At 27.8% G+C, this 23,475-nt stretch overlaps 1 protein-coding gene and 1 pseudogene across 4 annotated transcripts; one reads left to right on the top strand and one right to left on the bottom strand.

The window, feature by feature from the left end:
• The first annotated feature begins 788 nt into the window (after positions 1–788).
• Positions 789–5,661, top strand: LOC111302964 (uncharacterized). Of its 3 annotated transcripts, XM_022898899.2 has the most exons (10): positions 789–952; positions 1,249–1,418; positions 1,659–1,790; positions 1,878–1,928; positions 2,294–2,390; positions 2,862–2,908; positions 3,728–3,944; positions 4,391–4,520; positions 5,168–5,210; positions 5,434–5,661. In XM_022898899.2, the coding sequence occupies exons 1-10, from the start codon at positions 895–897 to the stop codon at positions 5,503–5,505; spliced, it is 1,017 nt and encodes a 338-aa protein (XP_022754634.2). In that variant the 5' UTR covers positions 789–894; the 3' UTR covers positions 5,506–5,661. The 3 variants fall into 3 exon arrangements, with proteins under 3 accessions (XP_022754634.2, XP_022754638.2, XP_022754640.2); XM_022898903.2 differs by lacking the exon at positions 1,659–1,790 and having other exon boundaries at positions 793–952; XM_022898905.2 differs by lacking the exon at positions 4,391–4,520 and having other exon boundaries at positions 793–952.
• A 3,513-nt stretch (positions 5,662–9,174) lies between these two features.
• Positions 9,175–13,801, bottom strand: LOC111302963 (clathrin interactor EPSIN 1-like; annotated as a pseudogene). The gene is made up of 11 exons (XR_016326555.1): positions 13,574–13,801; positions 13,416–13,467; positions 12,584–12,663; positions 12,405–12,463; positions 12,191–12,274; positions 11,939–12,084; positions 11,608–11,856; positions 11,027–11,151; positions 10,610–10,803; positions 9,737–10,127; positions 9,175–9,645 (listed from the first exon to the last, which is right to left on the bottom strand). The product of XR_016326555.1 is annotated as a clathrin interactor EPSIN 1-like (transcript).
• Between the last annotated feature and the right edge of the window lie 9,674 nt (positions 13,802–23,475).

Below are 23,475 nucleotides of genomic sequence, written 5' to 3'. Positions count from 1 at the left end.
AAAAGTAATGAATCCCACTTAAAAAAATAAAATTAATTTATAATAAAATATATAAAATTAAAATAAAATGACAACACAATGCATATTCATTTATAATATTTATATAAGATATATTAAAAATAAAAAATGACAAGAAAAGTCATAAAGAATATTATTATCTAACGCACCGCAAGTAGAACGCTAATATTTACTTGTATTAAAACTAAAATGTTGCTCTATCTTTTTAATTTAAAATTTAAACTAATGTTCATTGAATAAATTTAAATTTAATTAATAAGTAGTTGATTCAATCAGTTAAGATTTATCTTTTTCGATAAAAAATTTTAAGTTTAAATTTGATCAATGATTATTTGTTGAAATTATTACGAATATATGATTTGTAATTATTTATTTTAAATTATTATGTACGATACATTTTATCGTAACATAAAGAATTAAATATCTTATTTATTCTCAAATTTTCATCAACTAAAAAAAAAACTTAAACTTAAATCTATTATATGGTATCCTATTTTAAGTGCAAACTTAATTTAGAATTTATTTTATTTTATTTTATTTTTACTTTTTTTCAAATGCTATTTAAAAAAAAAAATCATCCCAGCGCGGGTAAACTAGTTAGTAATAAAAAAGGAAAACACCTGATTTTCATTATCCCCTGCACCGTGCCCAAGTCATCAAACTAGGTGACGTGGCGAAAAAAAATTAAAGAGCGCCGTTGCATACTCGCGTAATGCCTTCCGCTCCAGATCACACTTTAAAGAAAATCCATTTAGTGAAAAAATCAACCACAGTTAAAAAAAAAAAAAAAAAAAAAACCCATGAGAATAATATAAATCCCGTTAAGACTTCAGACCGAAGGGGGAAAAAATCGATCAGCTTGGATGGTCCGATCACATGGCTTCCTCGCACCCTGCTTCTCATCGCACTCACGTTCCTCTCCGTTCCGACTCAGGTACTTAACTTCTTAATATTTTTTATTATCTACTTAAAACTTTTTTCTGGTTTAAATTCTAAGTTTGCTATTGCGCTTTTTACTGTAATTTAAATTTAGCTTTATAGTCGTGGATTATCTGCCCTTTGATTTTTGATCTATTGCCCTAATTCACTTCGACTGTCGGTTTAGGCGAAGAAAATAACTGAAAGCAGTTCATATCACTGATTCTTCACCCTTTTTTTTTTTTTTGGAATTGACTGTTCTAACGGAATTTGTTTTGGATTAGAATTAATTTCGTTAACTTGACGTTGCAGGAGGCAATCCATTTGACAATGATGCTCCTCCGGTTCCTATCCATATAGTGACCGATGCTTCTCAGCTTCCGAGGGAGTTCGTGAACCCGTCGCCGAAGAGGCAGTTGGTCGTAGGTTTTGACTGCGAGGGCATTGACCTTTGTCGCCATGGGACTCTTTGTATTATGCAGGTTAAATATAGTTCTGATGAGTATTTGGATCAAATTATTCAAGTTGAGCTCCTTGAGTCAATAATGATATGAAACGCTTTATGAATAACTATGGTTTGTTTCTTTGACGTGTACATCATGTGTTTTATACGCGAATGGAATTTTTGTTTCTTTTAGTTTAAAAATGAAAATGCCTTGGCTTGCCTGTGCTATTCAATCTTTGCTTTTCAAAGATTTTATAGAAATACTGTTTTCCGGCAGCTTTCATTTCCGGATGCTATATATTTGGTTGACGCCATTGAGGGTGGAGAGATGCTTATAAAAGCCTGTAAGCCTGCGCTTGAGTCTAGTTACGTCACAAAAGTCATTCACGATTGCAAACGAGATAGTGAGGTGTCTAATTGTTTTTCATTTTAATTTTGCATTATGGCACATTTGAGATGCTTTATGGACAATTTGAATTGTGTTCTTATTTTTCAGGCATTGTACTTTCAATTTGGCATTAAGTTACACAATGTTATGGACACCCAGGTGAGCCCCCTTTATGAGCTTGAAGACTTATCTATAGCAAACTGGCAAAGCATATAATTTTATTCTCCTTTCATTTTATTGTTTGTTATTACTCCAATTGTGGAATACTTGGGTGGATTTAAGCTTAACTAGTTATCACTTTAAACAAGATTTTTCCTGATACTTGTGGTTTCATTTCTTTTTACGTTCAATTCTTGCTTTTAGGTGCTTATAACATTCCACTATTTCCATTTACATGGATGCATTTAGAAACACAAGTTGCTTCATCTTCCTTGTCGTCAATGTTGTCCAAATTGATAAGAGGGCTACTAAAATAATGTTTAGTTGTTTGATGTTGCCTCTTTTATTTTTTGTTTGAGCTGCAGATTGCTTATTCTCTTATAGAGGAACAAGAAGGACGGACAAGATTGCCTGATGACTACATATCATTTGTTGGCCTCCTTGCAGATCCACGCTATTGTGGTATTTATATTTCCTGGTATCCATTTGGATTTAATTAATTGAGGTCATAGAATTTTCTGTCTGCAGCTTAACTGTGTTAACTGAATACCTTTTTTTCTCACAAACATTTTAAGACATTATCTTAATGATTTTAGAAATAGGTATTATTGATTTCCCCGAAAGACCCCTTTCTGGTCTTTTTGTTGATGTCACTTTGCAGTGTGCTCCATTAACTGTCGAAATCAAGCAGTTAGGTATTGCCTTAGTATAACCATTTATTTATTTCTTTTAAGTCCTTTCCAAACACATGTGAGAAGTGATGATGCTTTTATATGATCTTGCTTCGCATACTTTTATTTTGCAGTATTCTTTATGCTGTTTGAAACTGGATGTGCCATAGGCTTCTATTAAACTAGCAAAGTTAGACTTCCTCTCAAGTTATTCCACTGCATTGTTTTGGCTTTGATTTAGGCCTTGATACTTTAAATGTAGGCATTTCTTATCCGGAGAAGGAAGAGGTTCGTCTCCTACTTAGGCAGGTTAGTTTAAACATCTCACTACCATGGAATTGATGGGATATATTTTAATTGCACTGCTGAGCTTATGGATAAAAGTAAATCCCTGCTGTCTTTTTTCAATTCCAGAGAGCTATTGGGTATTTACTTTCTTATTTAAAACAAATTATGAATTGCATGGAAATCATAATGCTTGATTGCCTGGTCTAGTAAGTAGCTGGTTGGAACATTAGCATGTCTTTGTTCTGATGATTTCCTCCATTCTGCCACTTGATTCACTTTGTACACTGTGCTCTTTCGAGCTTTGATGCCATCTAGCTAGCCAAGAAGGATAGCAAGTTTCTTGCCACTTCTCAAATGTTATTGGATGGTGAAGGTTTAATTAAAATTTTGCCTTACATAGAACGGGACCAATCTGACAATAGCTTGACAATATCCACAGAAGTAGATTTGAATTCATTCCGTAGTTATTCAATTTGTACACAGTGCTCTTTCGAGCTTTGACGCCATCTTGCTAGGCAGGATAGATAGCAAGTTTCTTGCCACTTCTCTAATGTTATTGGGTGCTTAAGGCTTAATTGAAAATTTGCCCCAGATAGAGCTGGACCAATCTGACAATAGCCTGACAATATCAGCAGAAGTTGATTTGAAATCATTCCCTAGTTATTTTTCATTTGAGCACATGTAGAGTAATTCAGATATTTTGCTTCAGAATTCAAATTTCTTCTCTCAATAAAGTTCTGTGAATAGATAGATGCTTCAGTTATTGATAATAATATTTCACTGTAATATGTAAATTGCAGTTTTTTTTCAATCTTTACAGTTTGTCTTACGTCCCTGCAGGATCCCAACTTTTGGACATATAGACCATTATCTGAGCTTATGGTCCGTGCAGCTGCAGATGATGTCCGCTTTCTTCTATACATCTACCACATGATGATGGGGAAACTGAATAAACGATCCTTATGGTACCTTGCAGTTCATGGAGCATTGTATTGCCAATGTTTCTGCATCAGTGATAATAATTATGGTGATTGGCCATCTGTCCCTCCCATTCCAGGTTCTCATATTCCTAATGACCTTATTATAGTAAAATCATCTTTTTCTTGTTAGAATCCTGGAGAAATATACTGACTAATTCACTGAGCCTTACAGATCCAGTATATTATTCTTGTAATCTTCTCATTTACACATTTTTTTGTACCTACTGAGCATATCCATATAAATTCCTGATAAGTAGATTTAGTCCTTACCTTCAATAATGTAATGTGGCATATGTTGGTGAAATTTGAATGAGAATAATGCTTTAATAAAGATGGACATTTCTCAACTAGTGTGATTACGGATATTATCAAAGCAAAAAAAGTTTGGAACTATATTCTGAAATCTTAATTGTACTGAACTCTGCATTATTCATTAGAGACAAAGAAAAATGTATCTAGAATGCAAGTAGAAATATGGTACTTTATATGGGAAACTGACCAAGAGTGAGATTTGTTTCTGTAGACAACTTAATAACGGAGGGGAATGCTCCTGAGGAAGAAGTACTTTCTATTCTTGATGTTCCTCAAGGGAAGATGGGACGTGTTATTGGAAGAAAAGGGGCTTCCATCTTGTCAATAAAGGAGTCTTGCAAGTATATGCCTCTCTTTCTCCTTCCGTGTCCAAACCAAAGTACATCTAGGGATGTTAATTTTTATTCATATCCAATGAAAAATTTGATTTTTTATTGGACTAAAAACGATGATAGGTATGATTTTAGATTTTTTATCAGGTATGGGGACGGATAATATAGCACCCGTTCCTTACTCATACCTATACTCTTATTTATTTAGTAAATAAATTTTTATTAAATAATACACATTATTATTTTGATTAATTAGATAATACAAATTATTATTTTGATTAATTAGAGCTAATATATTTCTATTTTAAAATATATTAATATATATTTATTCAAAAATTATATAAATGTACAAGATAAAAAAAAAAAAAGCTAAAAAAATAAACTTTAGTTTTTATTTTTTTTAAAAAAGCTATGGATACAAAGATTATTCATACTTATTAAATACTCAGTGATTGGAGTAAGTATAGATTTGAAATATCCATTGGACATGAGTAAGGGAACGGGTATAATATAAAAATATGGAAATGAGGATTGAGAATATTTTACCAGTTTCATATGTTACCTGTTGACATCTCATATAGCATTGCATGCACGTCTCTGTGGGGCTTGGAGCTACAAATATAATTACGGATACTTACAAATTCATTTTCTTGCAGCGCGGAAATCTTTCTTGGGGGTGCTAAGGGTCCGCCAGACAAGGTTAGTCTAAAGTTATCTTAAAGAATTACTTTGCTGGCAATTGATGGTAGAGTGTTGGATTTAAATCCTAATGCCTCAAATAAGAAAAAAAATGACCTTACCAGTTACCATCGTTCCTAGCTGTTACATTTAGCATGTTTTTTTGTTTGTCCTTTCTAAGAATGGCACATGTACTTTTACATCTCCATAATTGAGTTCCTAATATCTTCCCGTTTTGATGCAGGTATTCATCATAGGACCTGTGAAGCAGGTGAGGAAAGCTGAAGCCATGCTGAGGGGAAGAATGATGGATTGATATTTTATGGCTGGCTTCTCGTTAAATTGTAATCGAAAATGATCACAAACTAACAACAAGACAACTGTTGTTTGCCTGACCTCCTTATATATATGTACAGCCAATTAACTATCATTATTTACCCATCTGAGTGCATACTGCTTTGATTTGATTGCAGACGATCTATACCTTATATAACTGTATAGTATCTATAATCTATACTATATAAAACAAATTAAAATTATCCCCTACTCTCTAACTTCACAATTTCATATTCACCTCATTATTATCTTTAAAAGTAATTTAAGGGATAATTTAATAATTTTGTTCACCAAATAACCTTAATTTTGCACCACGTGCTGCATGGTGATTGGTTTCTATTTTTTTTTAATCTATGAAACAAAACACTGTATTTTGCAATTTAAATTTAAAAAATTGGTTAAAAACTTGCAGGGAAAGAGTCCCCCCCATTTGTTTTTTTTTTTTTTTAAGATTTTTTTATTCTCTTTCTAATCAATAGTCAACCTAATGTTTTCAGCATCTATTAAATATTTCTTCCACTCTCGGTTTTTTTTTTTATTGAATGGTTGCGAACAAATGGGCGGTGTTTTGTTGTTTTTTTTATCTTTTTTCTTCTACAAGTTTTTACCAATTTGGAGAAAAAAAATTAGCGGGGAAGAAAAAGAATAAGGTGCGATTTGCGAATGGAGTTTTATTTTATTTTTTTTGCTTTTATTTTTTAAGAGTAGAATGATGAGAAAAGGTGAGAGGGTGAGGAGGAAGGAGAAAGATTTGTGCAATTTTTAATCTGATTAGGATAGATTTACGTTGAATCTAACTTTTTTTTTTCATTTTCAAAAATTGTTTATGAAAAAAAAAAAAAAAGAGGGAAGGGGAGGAAACATGGGGACACAAAATAAGCGACATTCGACCCACTAGATGTTGGATCCATTCTTCGCTGGTCGAACAAGAAAATGTCGTAGAAATTGGGTCACAAAGAAAGTAGGTAATTGTTACCGAAGTGGTCGTTTGGTAACGTTTTCATTTTTTTTTTTAATTTTTTAAAAAAATTAAATTCATAAATGTGTTTGATAGGTTGTTTTTATTTTCTATTTTTAAAAACTAAAAGCAAAATTTTAAAAATTTTTAGAAATTATTGAAAACAAAAAAAAAGAAGGTATTTTCAGTATTTTGGAAACAATTTGGCACTATTTCCACATGGGCATTGGTCATAAAAATTACAATTAGTGATGTTACAATTATTATATTAATATATAATATATTAACAAATAATATAATAATATATTATATTAAATATTATTAACAATATATTATTAATATATATCAATGTGCTTTTCATCAATTAAGTTTTGATTTCATTTTTCATGTGATGATATATTTCATATTCAAACTTTATATGTAATGTTGATAACAGCTATCATACATTAACTAACTCTTAAATATTCATTAAAACCTATTTACCGATTCCATATTCATTGTAAAATATAAATATTTACCCAATATCCATGTTAGTTTAATTAATTAAACATTATTAAAATTTAGGATATAAAAGCTAACAAAAGGATTATTCAGTTATTGACGAGGGGTTAGTCTTCGTTCCATGATAAATTATGTTTATGATTACTGAAGGTTTAAAATATAAAAGAAAGAAGGAAAGAGAAAAGCAGAAGCATAGAGGAAGCAGAAAAAAAAAAAAAAAAAAGAATGGATAAAGGCAAAGGATGATAGTAGTTAATGGACGTTTGTTTATATATTAATGGTTGACAACAGGTTACGACATAAATAGGCAATTCTAATTTGGTTGGAGTAAATATCATTATGAAACTTGCTTATGATTTTTTTTTAATTTCATTTTTTGATATATATCCTTCCCTCAACTCTCTGTAGAAAAAAAAAAAAAAAGAATAGTAGGATATCTTGTATAATAGTAAAATTTATACCTTGCAAAACAGTAGAATATGTACGTAAGAGACCTACACTAATTTATACTTTCTTCAAATTACACTTTGGTAAAACCTATTATACTTAGGATACCATTAAACCCTTGCAGGATAGTTGAATGTCTGATTTCAATGATGAATAAATTTCTCCTTAATGTTTTGATTGCCTGATTGTTTAAAGAATCATTATTTAGTTTATATATATTTATATATCTTTTGATATAAATCAAAAAGCTTTTGAACTTAAAGTTATCTTAAAAAGGATTAAGGTTTAGGCATTAGAGACTTGAGATTTTTTTTTCCTTTGGTTGAGTTTTATTGAATATATATATATATATACATAAATTTTTAAGTACACTGACATGTAATTAGTGAAACCCTCAAAGAATTTTAAACCAAGTGATACTAATTTTCAGAGCCTTAAAAAAAAAAAGTATTTTCCTTGCAAATGATGCTTATTGCTCTTGCTCCGAAGCGTGAATTTTTTATCTAATATAATATTAAAGTTCTGAGAGGATATTGTAAAGGGCACCGTAAGTTCGATAAATGAATGAATAATCTAGAAATGGTTGCCACGTGATAGTAAAAAAGAAACATTGAATTGACGTGGGCCACTATTTTAACAAAAATTTTAAAAATTTCAAACTCTAAAAATATAATAATAATTTAACTTGGTTTAAAAAAAAATTCAAAATCACCAACAAATTCAATTTAGCTTTTTTCAACATTTTTTTCCCAAAATCACCAAATTTTTTTTTAAAAATTAAAAGCTATAAAATAAACAAAATTCATAAAAAAAAGAAAATAATAAACATAAAATCACAACAAATAAGGTTAAATTGCAATTTATTTGCTGAAAGACTTGAATTTATATTTTTTGAATTATAAGATATATATATATATATATTTATGATTTATTTGAATGAACAGTAAAATAATTTTAGTGAAATTAAAAATAATAGTAATGAGATTAATTATTGTAATAGTAAAATTAAAATAAATAATGAGATATACATTTAAATACAAATATAATAGTTATGATGGAATAAAGTATAATAAGAAAAAAATCATTAAGAATGTTAGATTTAAATTTGAATATAATAAAAGTTTAAATAAAGTTATTTGATAATTTATTTTTATATTAAATTAATTAAATTATTAAAAACTTTAAATAAAAAATAAGAAAAATAGAAAAAAAAAGTTAAAGTGATAGAAACATTTTTGTCCTTATCCTATAACTTTAAAAGAAAAAAAAGTGAAATCAAAATGAAAAAATGGGGTGCCAGAGGGAAGAATCTTCATTAGAGCTTTCTCTCTCTGATTTAAATTCTCAATCCATTGGATGCAAATGATTCTTATTATAAAAGGGAAATTTTCTATAAAACGGGCAATAAGGGTGTCCTGGTTTGGAGCCTAAAAAATATAATAATGATTAAAAATAATAATTAATAATGTTTCGTCAGGGGAAAGTCATGGTGAATCGGCTATGGCATTCATCATCCCAAAAAATAAATCATAATGACAGTAAACTTGTCGTGAATGACAATAACTTTGTTAGAAAGTAAAGGAGCGTAATGAGAAATGATATGCAACATGGCTACGCTACTGGATGATAAGCGGAATATTGAACTTGAGTTGGTTTTACCTAATCTATTCTCTTCATACACAACACAACAAAGGCTAGGCTATACAACTTGAATCTCCCAATGCTATGCTAATTACTTCAAAGTAGTGTGAAGTGTGAACAACAATTATGCTGCCAATTTACTTGAGAATCAAATCTCAATACCTACTTACAATTTACAATGCGATGATTGTAGACTTTGTGGGGGTACTATGAATGTATGTCCCCTCATGATTGATACATAACAATGAATTTATGATCAAAACTAGAACACCAATATGCGCAGCACCATGGACTAATTCTTTTTTTTTTTTTTTCAAACAAGGAAAAGAATGCTAAGAGAAAATGAGCAAAATTACTTCTTAAAGCTACCGAATTGATACCGTTGGCTGCCAAGGCTTCAGAATAGATCATCTTCAGAGGTTGCTTGTGTAGATGCAAACCCAGTTTTACCAAGTCCAGACCCTGTACCCATTGCTCTCCCCATATAAAATGAAGTTGGAGGTCCCTTATCTCTTTCATCTACTTCACTCAATCCACCAACAATGCCAACATCTGCCAGTGAAACCTTCTTGGCTGCAAGGTTCAAATGACGATACAAAAGTAACAAAGATGCAAAATACACAGTTCTAAACAAAGAGTAGAGATTATGACAATAGATACTTACGAGCAGATATATTAAGATCAATTATTCCACGGCTCAGTGAATCAGCCCAAATTCCAGACTTCACCTGAAAACTATCCTTCTTTTGTGCAGCTTTAGAGTCTTGTGATGATTTTGTGCTCAAATTGTTAAGGCTTTCATCATTAATGGGATTTTGTGTTGGTTCTTTTGAAGCTGAATCAGAATGAGTAGTGAATGAACCAAAAATTTCAGGTCCATCAAAATTGTTCAGTGGAATAGTAGCAAATGGATCAACAATGTTAGAATTCACTGAGCCAGACTTTGGTTCTGTGGTGTCTGGCTGCACAACTGGATCAGTGGCGGCAAAGAGGTCAACAATTGGAGAGGCTGCATGAGTGACAGCAGGCTGGCAAGCAAATAGATCAACCTGTTCCTGCAGAAATGAGAAAAGTGGAAGCTGATTTCAGCTACTCATAATTAAAGAATATGTCCTGACTCCTTCATTAACTAGTCAAAAGCCCTGTGATATCCAACTGAAAATCAGATTGTACATATACGTTGTTATTCTAAATGCTTAAATAAAAACATTTCTAAGATTAAAGGGATTCTTAAGCAAACCAAGGAAAATAAACTATGGTGTTTTTGCAAGTAGATATATTTTTTGCATTAAAGAGGAGAAGGGAGGAGGGTATGGTTATGAAGTTAATTAAAGGGACCTAAGAGATCATAAGAGACCATGCAATATTTCAAGGTAAAGGTAACGACATGATATTGAATTTCATGTTACATGATAAGCTAGTTATATCTACCTAAAAGACAAAACATACCCCTACTTTCTAGAAGGTCAATTCAATTGGCATAGCTACAATAATTTATTGTTGCATTTCCAAAAATTAAGATGAAAGAAAGTCTAACATGTGCCTGACGACTTGCTTCTATTGTCGCTTTGGTTGGTGCTGACACAAAAGTAGCTTCAGCAAATAGATCAACTTCTGCTTTAGTATTCACAGCAGACTTTTCAATAGGGACAGATACTGGTCCATCGAAGAGGTTGTCAATCAAACTTTGTCCAAACAGATCCACTTGATTAGAACTTCCAGCCACTGGCTCTGTCAAAAGAATAATCAACAATGCATTGGTAAAACACATCCTGTTTAAAAGCTATTACTGAAGAGTGAAGAGGAAGCAGCACTCTTTCAACCAACCCTCAGCCTCTTAACAAAATGAACAAGCAGAAATAGGATTTATACCAAGTTTAAGATTAAGTTTAAACAATGAAAGTAAAACCTCCGAAGAAGCATTCTCAGCTTAAGAAATGAATATTTTTCTTACTAGAATTGGATGTTCCCCTGGGATCAAAATCATCATCATCATAACTATCTGAAGGGATGCTTGTGCTTTGACTGTATTTATTGGAATCACTCAGCTTTGAGGAGAATTTATTCTTTGGATCCTTGCTGCAAGACAAATATTACAAAATAAGACTTTTTAAGAAATGGTAGGAGAAAGCGAGAGGAAAAAAGTTGCAAAATATGAATAGGTATACATGTAAGGGTTGCAGGTATACGGGTGTGTATTTCAGCATGTGAAAATGTGTATGATCACATTTTATGTGGTTGCATGTGTGTGAACAAGACCAACATGTTATAGTAATAGAGCTTGAACTAGATAATAAGGGTATTATGAATAGTGAAAGGAATCATCATCTAAAATAAATGGATTACTACAGCAACATGATTCATAGAACCAAAAAAACGGTAGTGCAGCATACTGATAGTTATGTAGATCACAACCAATGAAATAGACATGCCCAAGAAATTTTCTTCAACTTAAAGATAACAGACTAACAGTGTATACTCTATACAAATTATTTAAGAATTTGCAACTAATAATTAACAGTGTAAAACATAAACCTGCCATGATGTCTAGACCCCTTTGAGGAATTCCCTTGGCTCTTACTCGCAGTCCCTTGATGTGACTTCACATAGGTATCTGAATCAATCTTTTCTTCCCCATATAGGTCCTTGTCTTTATAATCTCTATAGCTGTCACTTGTGCTACTTAGGCCTCCAAACCTCTCCCCACCACCATGGAAGCCGCCACTACCATATGAGGATGCACCAGACTTATAAGTAATACCATTAGATGATAGTCCGATGTACCTAGAAATAGTAACAGACACATTTTATTCAATGAAAATGATACAAGTAAGCATATGATTTCACTTCCTGAAAATAAACTTACTTGTCACGGTTTGTAGCAGCTTTATTTCTAGCTTCTTGTATTTTTTCTTTACTATTCAAAAGGCCCACTATAGTTTCTGCTTTCTTCCGGATGTTGATTCCCATATCTTTCCCACTTGGCTCAACATATTCAAAACTTGTGAGGGACTGTGAAATACAAAACAAATGGGGGAAGCAGAATATTAGAGTAAATTCAACTTTACTATATAAACTGTGCAAAAGCAACTCAGAAAATTTAGGGATCAGGCCTTACAGAGATTTGGAAAGTATGTTCTATTATGTCATCAACCGCGCGTTCAGATCCATGAGAAATCAAATACTCTACAACAGCCAATGCCTGGTAGAGAAGCAGTTTCAAATGTTCAAGGCATGAAAATGGCCCATAAGCCAACAAGGTTCGCAAATACATATCAAGTTTCTACCGTATGAGATGACTAGTCAGTCATATTATGGAAGAAAACACATACCTTGTAGACATAGCGCCAGTCTTGTCCAAAGAACATTCATAACCATCTGACTTTCAGTGCTACAAGATATGGTAGCCCATTCAGTTAGCATACAGCGAGTCATATCTTTCAAACACCAATACCAGAGAAATGACACAAAATAGAACGAAAAAAGGAAATACGTGCAAGTTGATAATTACAATTTCCTTGTGGCCTGGGCTATTTCTGCCAATGCAGTGCCATGAGGACCCCATGGTTCATTATCTGTTGCATCCAGTACCTGCATACATTTGCCATAAAAATTATGTAACCAGATTAATCCTAATATAAAACTGTGCATGCACTTCAAATGAAGCCTATAGTATTACCAGAAAAAACTGAGAGCAATATTATATATACTGTAACACATTTTATCATTATCCACCAAGTTCTGAACTAGTCACTCAATTACAATGAATAAAAGTAAGATGATACCATCAAACTCCACCACAAATGTAGCAAGCAACGGCAAAAGGAAAATCACAAATGATTCTGAATCTCGTGCAACATCATACACTTTAAACATTTCCATAATATAAAATGCAAAGTTGGCAGATACAAAGTGTTGGCTATGAGAAACAAGGCAATTCATTTCACACCACTAATCACAGTTCTAACAGAACAAATGAATTTCAACACCAAATTAGAAACTTATAATCCAAAAGATCAAGTAAATCATTAAGAGAAGTATGATATCATTTAGCAAGGATAAAAAAAATATATTAGCAAACTATAAGCGATTTCAACCTGTGCTTTTGATCATACGTGAATCCGATTCTTTCGGTGAATATATTCTAAGTTTACTATAAACATTTCTATTTCACACTCATCCTCTGCCAAATCTATAGAGAAATTTATACACTCATAATCTTACTCTTTTCTATTTAAAACAAATTAAACGAATCCGGTAGCAACTGAACAAGTCTCAAATCTTAAGCATATTTCTCCAAGAAATAAGCATTCGAGGAAAAATTAAATTGCAATTGATCTCACCTTCTGCTCGATCTCCGGAACCTTCAATACCTTTAAATTCACCTCCCTCCTTCTGAAAATACAAAAGAAAACAAATTAAATCAGATCAATCTTTGATGATAAACGGTAAGCAATCAAATTTTGATTCAAAATGTGGTACAAGTGAGTTTAGAGCTTACATTTCGCGAACCGTCTGATCGAAGACCTTCATGAAATCCATCGCCGATCTAACATAAAAAAGAAAAAGGAAAGAAAGATAAGAACGCTCGAAGAAAGTGTAAGATCGAATCAGCGCAGATCTGAGAGAAATAGGAAACGGAAAGTTAGATCTTGAATTCGTTTTTTAAAAGGAGATGGATTTATTCAGCTGCTGGATCGTGGCTTTTGTTATGACAAAAACAAGTGATGAGTAACGATATCGCTTCCTTTTCTTTTCTTTTTTCTCTTTTTTTTTTCTCCCGTTTTTTAACCTTTTTTCCCCCCAAACTCCGATTCCCTTCAAATTTGCAAAGTTAAAAAAATTCATTTTTACTTTTTTAAATTGTATTTTTGTTCTAATGGCAGTTTCCTAGACTAATTTTTCCTGGAAAAAAATTTGTTTTTAAAAAAAGAAAAAAACATACGTTGTCAGTTATCACTTGTCTCTTACACATGAATTTTTGGCTGAATGGTTAGAATAAGATTTTTTTTTTTAATAAAGGAAAAAGTGGTATGCAAATAGTTTTAAGAGATTGTAAATATTTTGTTTTGAATTTCAAATATCATGAATGTTATATTTTAAAATAATTATAAATTAATTAGTTAATCCCATATTATGTTAAAATAAAATTGTGGTTTATGGAAGTTGTAAAATAAAAAAGATGTAAATGAATAGAACTTTTAACTAATTATTTGTAAATATATTCAATTTTTATTCGTTTTTGTTCATTTATTAAGTTTAATAAATAATTTTAAAAAATATTTTTTATTCGTTTATTTAACAAATTAAATACGAATAAAAATTTATTTAATTCATTTATATTCACAAACAAATTCTTTTAAGGTTTATTTATTGTTCATTCATTTATTGTACATTCATAATAATTAGTTTTTGACACGTGCACAATGCATGTATAATTTTTATTTTTAAATATTCATTTCAATAAATAATTTTTTATACTATAATAAAATGATAAATACTAATAATTTAATTTTGATTTTGATATAATATAAGTAAAATATGATAAATTTTTATATAATTTTGATTTTAATAACTTTTGATAAAATTTTAGCAACCTTGGATAAATTTTGGTAATTTTTGATAAAATTTGAGTAATCTCTTGATGTAATTTTAGTAATTTTTTGATAACTTATAATATACTTTTAATAATTATTAATAAAATTTGTGTCATCATATATTTAACAATGGATTTCTGTAAGAAAACACGAATTCAGTTATAACATAAGATAATTTTTTGATATAATAACATTATTGTTTTATTTAAATTTAAAATTTTTGTTCGCTAAATTTTTTTTATTGAATAGATTTATAATATGTTTATCCTAGTTTCCCAAGTTAAAATTTCTAGTTCTATTTTTACTAGTAATCAAGATTCAATTCCTAACAATTTTAAATTTTTTAAAAAAATTATCAATGATTGATAGTTAAGTTATTATTGATTTATTATTATGTTACTAACGATTTATTACTAAGCTATTATTAATATACTGCTAAATTTTTAATGATTTATTACTAAATTAGTATTAATTTACTACTAATTTATAAATAATTTACTATTAAGTTATGACTAATTTATTGTTAAATTATTGATAGTTTATTGCTAAGTTACTGATGAATTGTTATAAAGTTATAACTGATTTAATATTAATTTATCAAAAATTACTATAAAGTTATCAATGATTAATTAATTTATTACTAATTATCAATTATTTATAATTAAATTATTAGTGATTTACTACTAACTTATCAATAATTTACATCTAAATTATCAATAATTTACTATTATCTTATTATGCATTTACTACTATATTATCATTAATTTATTACTTAATTTTTTATTATTTACTACAAAATTATCATAGATTTATTATAAAATTAACCATGATTCATTATGAAGTTATCAGTAATTTATATTAAATTATCCATAATTTACTATTAAATTATTATTAATTAACTATTAAATTATTGATGATTAACTATCATTAAGTTATATTAATTTACTTTTAAATTTTTAATAATTAACTATTAAATTATCATTGATTTTCTATTAAGTTATTCATGATTTACTATTAAATTTATTAATTAATTATTATTAAATTGAAACTAATTTATTATTAAATTATCACTAATTTACTATTAAGTTATTATTGATTTATTATTAAGTACCAAGTTATCGATTATTTTTTATTAACTTGTCATTAATTTACTAATATGGTGTTATGTATTTACAACTATGAAACATGAAATCTAAAAATTCACTAATAATATACGAAATAATTTTCTTTTATATAATAACATTATTTTTTATTCAAGTTCATGATTTTTTCACTAATTTTTTATTATGTTCATGGTAAGTTTATCCTAATCCCTAAAATGAAAGTTTTGACTTTATTTTTGTTAGTACCTAGGGTTCAATCCTTTGTTGCATAAAATATAATAAAAGTTATTAATAATTGACAATTAAATTATCAATTATTTACTACCAAGTTATCAATGATGTACTACTAATTTAAAAATGATTTACCATTAAATTATGAATGATTTACTAATCATTTTTGGTGATTTATTATAAAGTTATAATTGATTTAGTTCTAATTTATTGATGATTTATAAGTTATCAATGATTAATTAATTTACTACTAAATTATTACTAATTTACAACTAAATTATTAGTAATTTACTATTACGCTATTAATGATTTACTATAGAGTTATCAATTTATTACTAAATTATCAATAACTTATTATTATATTATTATTGATTTACTGTTTAATTTTTCATTATTTATCACAAAATTATCACTAATTTACCACTAAATTATCTATGATTCATTACCAAGTTATTATTGTTTATATTAAATTATGTATAATTTACTATTAAGTTATCAATGATTAACTATTAAGTTATTGATGATTAACTACTACTAAGTTATATTTTTTACTTTTAAGTTTCTAATAATTAACTACTAAATTATCATTGATTTAGTATTAAGTTATTTATGATTTACTACTCAATTTATCAATTAATTATTATTAAATTGAAACTAATTTACTATTAAGTTGTCACTAATTTATGTCATAACATATAGATTTGTAGACTTATAACTAAATACAACCTAAAAAGTTACCACAAATCTTTTTTGTTAGGTGTAATAGGTCACCTAATTAATCTATCCTCTTAAGAATATTCTAAGCTTAATTGAGAATCCCTAAAAGAATAGGTTATGGTCTATGTTACAAAACAAATTTTGAGAACTCGTTTACATATAGGAAAGGTTATAACACCTCCACATGGCTATCCAAAAGACAGTACTATTTTATTTTAAATTATCCTAAGAATTTTCGGTTATAATGGTCTTTTATTCAATTTTAGTGTTTAAAATATTAGAAATAATTTTTTAAGATTCTCCACTAATTCAAAAAAAATCCTAAAAATACTTTTTCATTTCAAAATATTTAAGAATCTCATTTATTTTCTTGAAGAGACTCTGTCATTGAAAAAAGATTTAATGAATTTTTTTATTAAAAGTTTTTATTTTATTGAAAATATATCTAATTCTTCCACCATTTGAACCTATATTAGAAATATTTTTTCAACTAAAATTTTTTTTGATAATCTTCATTTGAGATTATTAGGAATTTCATCATTGAAATTTATTATTTATTCTACAAGTTTCATTTTTAAATTTTTCACAATTTGGGCCAAATTTAGAAGTATCTTTCTTAGAATTCAAACTCTTGTCATTGAACTTTATTCGTTATTTGTTTCTTAATTTTTTTTAGAATGAAAATAAAATGCCAATTATTGTTTAAAATCTCTTCCAAGTTCTTTTACCTTTTGGGTTAAATCTAAAAAAGATTTTATCTAAAAATCTCTTAGAAATATAACCATTTCTGATTTTCTTAGGATTTTATCATCGGATAATTGTCATATATCTCTAATCAAATTTTCTTATTATTATTATTATTATTATTATTATTATTATTATTATTATTATTATTATTATTTTGGCTTGGAAATGAATGCAATTACTTTTATTGAAGTTTCCTCTAAATCATTATATCATTTGGGTTAAATTTAGAGAAATTTCTCACTTAAAATTTTTTTAAAAAACTCTCCATTTGAAATTTCTAAAAATCTCATCATTGAATAATTGCTAATTCATTCCCAAAATTTTATTATTTATATATTTTTATTATTCTCTTAAAAGAATTGAAAATAAATATTAATTATTGAAATTGAAATTTTATCTAAATTTTTCTTCCATTTGAGTCAAATTCAAAAAAAAATTTCTCACTTACAAATTTTTTAAAAATTCAACAATTCTTGACTTTTTAGACTTCAATCATTGGAATTATTATAACTTATTTTTAGTAATTTAAAATCTTTATTTTTATTTATTATTTTTTTTATTAATATCAAATAATGAAAACAAAAAAAAAGAATAAAAAAACAATTATGCATAAAACAAAGTGAATAAACAAACAATCAAAGAATTCAAAAAAAGCTAAATAAAAATAAGAAAAAGTACCAAAGTTAACTTGGACCTTTGTGATGAAATTTCCCTAAACCACTGTGCTAGCCTATCACACCACTTTTGTTTTTGGCACCATGTTTTTTCACCCCTATTTTATTTCTTGTTCTTTTTAACAAAACCAACAAGATTAACTTTTTTTGAATCTGAAACAACTTTTAAATCCTTCTCCTTAAATCGTCGTTCACTGCTGTTAAAATAGCCTTCCTAACTTCGCCTTTTTTCTTCCATTTTCTAAGTAAAGCCTTTAAGTAGATTTGGAGATCAATAACTGAAATCCCAAAGAAATCCCAAACTCCAAACTTCAAACTATCTATGACCAAACCTAATATATTTCTCCCATTTTCAATCTCTTATTTATCTCTATTAAACCCAAAATATCAAAGAATCTGGCTAACTTAAGATATACCTATTTCCCCTGTTTTCAAATTTCTTGTTTCTGTGTTGTTGAAAGATGTTTTATGTTGATAATAGCCAATGGCTGGGCTTAATGAAATTGATTCAAGTCAAAGAGGTAGAATGGGGTTTTTCGTGTATGTGTGTAGGAGGGAACTGTAATGGTAATAATAGGGATGTTAGAAAAGATAAATAAGAAAAGAGATAGTAAAAAAAAAATTTAGCTTTGTGACGAGAAGAATATTTTTTTAAAGGTAATTATGCCTTTAGGATACAATAAAACCTTAAACTATCCAATCAGAAGTAGAAAAATAGTTATACTGAAAGATTAATTTATAATAAATGAACAGACATAAACTTTTATTTATATGGTTATGACCTTCTGTATAATCATGACTTTTATGAATAACAATAAATTTATATTCAAATAGTTATGATCATTTGTCTTATGATAATTGTTTATGTTCAAACATAATTATTTAAAATATGAATAAAATTAATACAAAAATTAATTTTATTCATCAATAATTAAATCTTTTTATCCAATGTGAGATGTACCATATTCTAAACTACTAACAATCTCTCACTAGTGTGGAATGTTGGTGCTTAATCTTTAACTTTTCACATAAATAAATATTATGAATGCAATAAGGTACCTCTCGATTTAAACCTTCAACTAGTGTATATATTTTAAAATTCTAATGAAGTGAATGGTGTTCGCAGATTTAACCTCAACACCTTAGTATTAGAATTGAAGATATAACACACATAATACTAATTTATTCTTTTATTAGAGGTTTATAACTACTTTTAGTACTATTATGGTCATGTGTTTATCCTATTTATAAATATTTACAAGAGAGACTACAATTCTTCTTGTTGAAACTGCACCATTTTTATGTTTATATAGGTAGAGTTTTCATTATGTCTCAATTACCTTAGACATTTAAAACTCCATTAACAATATAAATATTTATCCTCCTCACGCAATGAATCACACTAGTTTCTAAAATTTGAATGGATTTTACTAGTGTTTAACAGATACATAACAATAACTTGTTTTCACTCATTAAACTTTGTAATTAGAGGTTAGTAATTCAAAATTAGGTTCTCATTATTGGTGTCTAATAGTAAGGGTTTAAATCCATTCTACTTGTAGTACTACTAACCAATATCTTGGAATTCAATTTTCTTTAATGAAATTACCCTCATTTGAGATAGAATCTCTAATATAATCACTTCAGACAAATATGTCCAAACTTTTCATTTTGCCTTTCATTTATATGCTTTAGACATTGTTGCCTCATTCTTATCATTTTAAGAAATACTTAGTTTTGGTTATGGCCACAAACCTATACTCATAAATTTCAACCATTCTATTTCCATACTTTTATACACCTTTAATACAATTATACTTCTAGTACAATTGGATAAACTCAATGAATAAAAAAAACCATTTTAATTCTTTTAAGATTTGTAAGGATATTTTTTTATAATTTTACTTTAATAATTGTCTAAACTTATTAACTTGTATAATTTACTCATAAAATTATACTGAAATTTTACAACACTATGATAGTAATTTTTTTTTAAATTTCTTTTGATTCTTATCACCTCTACTATGTGTAAGTATACATTATTTTATTAAAGAATATATCAGTCAGTTGTTAAGATGTCATATATATTTAATAAAGTTGCCATTCATTTATCTTTTCACTATTTGGTATTTTTTTTTAAGTAAAAGGCATCCAAATCCACCATTAGTGAAAGATAGCTAGCAAATATCTTAATATTTCTATAAAAGATTCAAAACTTTTATATTTTAATTCAATATAAGAGTTTACATCAATAAGTAGATTTCACATATAATCATGTTTCTATAGTCTCTTTTTAAGACTTTTTATGTCAATTCATAATAACTTATTATGAATTTATTTCATCATGAACACTATTAATAATTTTTATTACCATGAACAAAACCATTTTCATCACCTAAATAGATCAAATAGTATTCCTTTTGCTATTATAAAAGTTTTCATATTCACAAGATCTTTGAATTACTCATAGCTTCCAAAGTAAATATACTTTGAAATTTGCACTATATAAAATCATAAATGATAAATCATTGTACAATTCATGAATTAGACCATATACATAACAAAAAATTACCACAACATGATTAAGATTATGACATCAATTTTGGCCTATGGCTATTCTAAGCCAACCATAATAATCCACATCATACCTATAAATCATGTAGATTTGGTTACTGAAGTAATCTTATTTATAGTAATGGCTTTTAGTGAAAATTCAATTATCTTAAATGTTATCATAAGTTTCCAATGCATTTATTAATTGCCCAATGGCCAATTCCAAGTTCATGACTATTGAACCTCTAAACTTGATTTCAAAATTTTATGAGAACTTTATTTCTCCACCATTGTGCAGCCTATATATTTCTATTATTTATCACTTTTGATTGGTCATAACATTTTTGAATATATAATAAATTCAAAATTTACTCAAATGACTAATATGCCTATGTGTAATAAGAGTTCATAGTATATTTAACTCCAATTTCAAATACTTTTACAATAATTTTGTGATCAATATATTCATATTTAGATCATCATATCAACATAAGTCATGAAACATGAATCCAAAGAATCACTTTCATAAAATAGTATAAACAATAATTATAATATGAGTTCTACTCATATTTCATGCAAAACTCATGATGAATTTATATTAGTTAAATTATTGATTGGCTAAGTCCAAGGCTTATGGCTTTTACAAACCAATATTATTATCTAAGTTCATATGTTAATTTGGTGTATAACTAGCCACATCCTTGCCATTCTCATGAAACTATTGAAAACCTTAGAAACTTGTTCACTTTTCATTGTAATAGCCTACAAAGGCCATTTTTTCGGGTATAAGAAACAAAAATATCTTCATTGTCTTTAACCAATAATGAATCAATTGGATGATGGCATTTTATATCTATACTCCATATCTTTCTTATATGTATAAGAAAGAAAATTTCATCTCATTCAGTTCATTTTCGTAATATATGGCAAATGTACCAATATTCTCCATGCCATCACAAAATAAAATTAAACATATGCATATATTGTTGCCTAACATTGAATTTACATGTTCTTTTCTAATTTATAAACATGGCTAATTAGACATTGATGAGCATCCTTTAAAATGCTAGTAACCAACAAATGCTTCAATATTTTTAATCACATGTCTTTTATTTTAATCAATATCCCAAATACGGAAAGCAATAATACTTTGTGTAACCATTAGTTAACTCTTTGATGGGTATTTATGATTTTCACTTTGTAATTATTCACAATAAAATTTTATTTTGTAAAATTACATCTAATATAATATACCAAACAGGTAAAATACATGTCACATTACCCATGTTTCTAATAATAACAATTATTTAGTTTATTATCCATCTATTAATCCATGAAACATCATATTTTAATAATAATTATTCACATACATCAATTTAATTTTAATTGGTTTTCATGAAAATTGAACACTAGTCAAAATTTGAACCAATAATAAATTTAAAAATATGTATCAACATTTGATTTATAAACAAGCAACAAAGATAGAATCATACAAATAGCTTAACTTAACTTATTATCTCAATTTTAGTGCCATGATTTAAAAATAAAACTAATCTTGTAGCCAAATCTTATTTTTTGCATATATTCTCCACCTACATCTAATTTTTCATGGTAAATGCCTTTACCTATTTTTGATTGTTTTCATAGAAACCATGGGACAATTTGCCTATTTTATATATAACTAAGGCATGACAATTAAACAATCGGTTATTCCATTAGAACCTAATTTAATTCGTTACTTGATAATAATTGATAATTTTTTTTTGTTGTAGATTAATTCATGTCTTTCTCTTTTATGTTTTCAAGCTATTTCTCATCCTAATCTTTATAAGTATCGATTTATCAAATAGATATAATACAATTCATTAAACCCAATTGTGGAGCTAATTTCAGTATATATATATAAACTTATACAATGTAATTAATATATTGCATATTTTGTTTTAACTTTACACATTAATGAAATTAATTTTTAATATATTTATCTTATTCAGTCAATCTATTTACCAGCAATTATTCAAAAAATAAAATACATACGTCTAATGAAGATCTTTATGAAAATTAATATTTTGGTCAATGGAAACATTAATTCTTTGACACCTTGAGCCTCATCTAATATTGATCTTCAAATCATGTAATTTTTTTCTTTGTATCTTCCTCATGTAAAATATAAATTTATCATAATTGCCTTTAAATTGTTAGAAAAGATAAATAAGAATAGAGAAATAATAGAAAAGAATTTTTGCTTTAAGCCATGAAGAATACTTTTTTAAAGGTAATTATGCCTTTAGGATACAATAAAGCCTCAAACTCTCTAATTAGAAGTAATGAAAATTGCTATACTAAAATATTTATTTATAATGAATAAATAGACATAAATATCTATTCATATGATTATGGCATTCTGTATAATCATGACCTTTATGAATAACAATATATTTATATTCAAATAGTTATGACCATTTGTCATATGATAATTATTTATGTTCAAACATAATTATTTAAAATATGAATAAAACTAATACAAAAATTAATTTTATTAATCAATAATTAAATCTTTCTATCTAATATGAGATACACCACATTCTAAACTACCAATAAGAGAATGGTAAATGACAGTGGTTGATGGTGCAATTGACATTGATTAGGTTATGGGAATGTTGTTCTCAGCTTGTTGGTGTCTTTGTGTTGATTTTTATGTTATTCTTCTCGCTTGGTGTGAATTACAAGTCTTATAAGACTCAAATAGAATTTCAGGTGACTTGATGAAAAGTTTAAATA

This window comes from Durio zibethinus, chromosome 13 (genome assembly GCF_047325235.1).
Source record: "Durio zibethinus cultivar Kanyao isolate XHJ-2024 chromosome 13, ASM4732523v1, whole genome shotgun sequence".
In the NCBI taxonomy this organism is placed as follows: domain Eukaryota; kingdom Viridiplantae; phylum Streptophyta; class Magnoliopsida; order Malvales; family Malvaceae; genus Durio; species Durio zibethinus.
The sequence above is the reverse complement of the archived record's forward strand: the minus strand, read 5'-3'. Positions and strand labels throughout refer to the sequence as shown.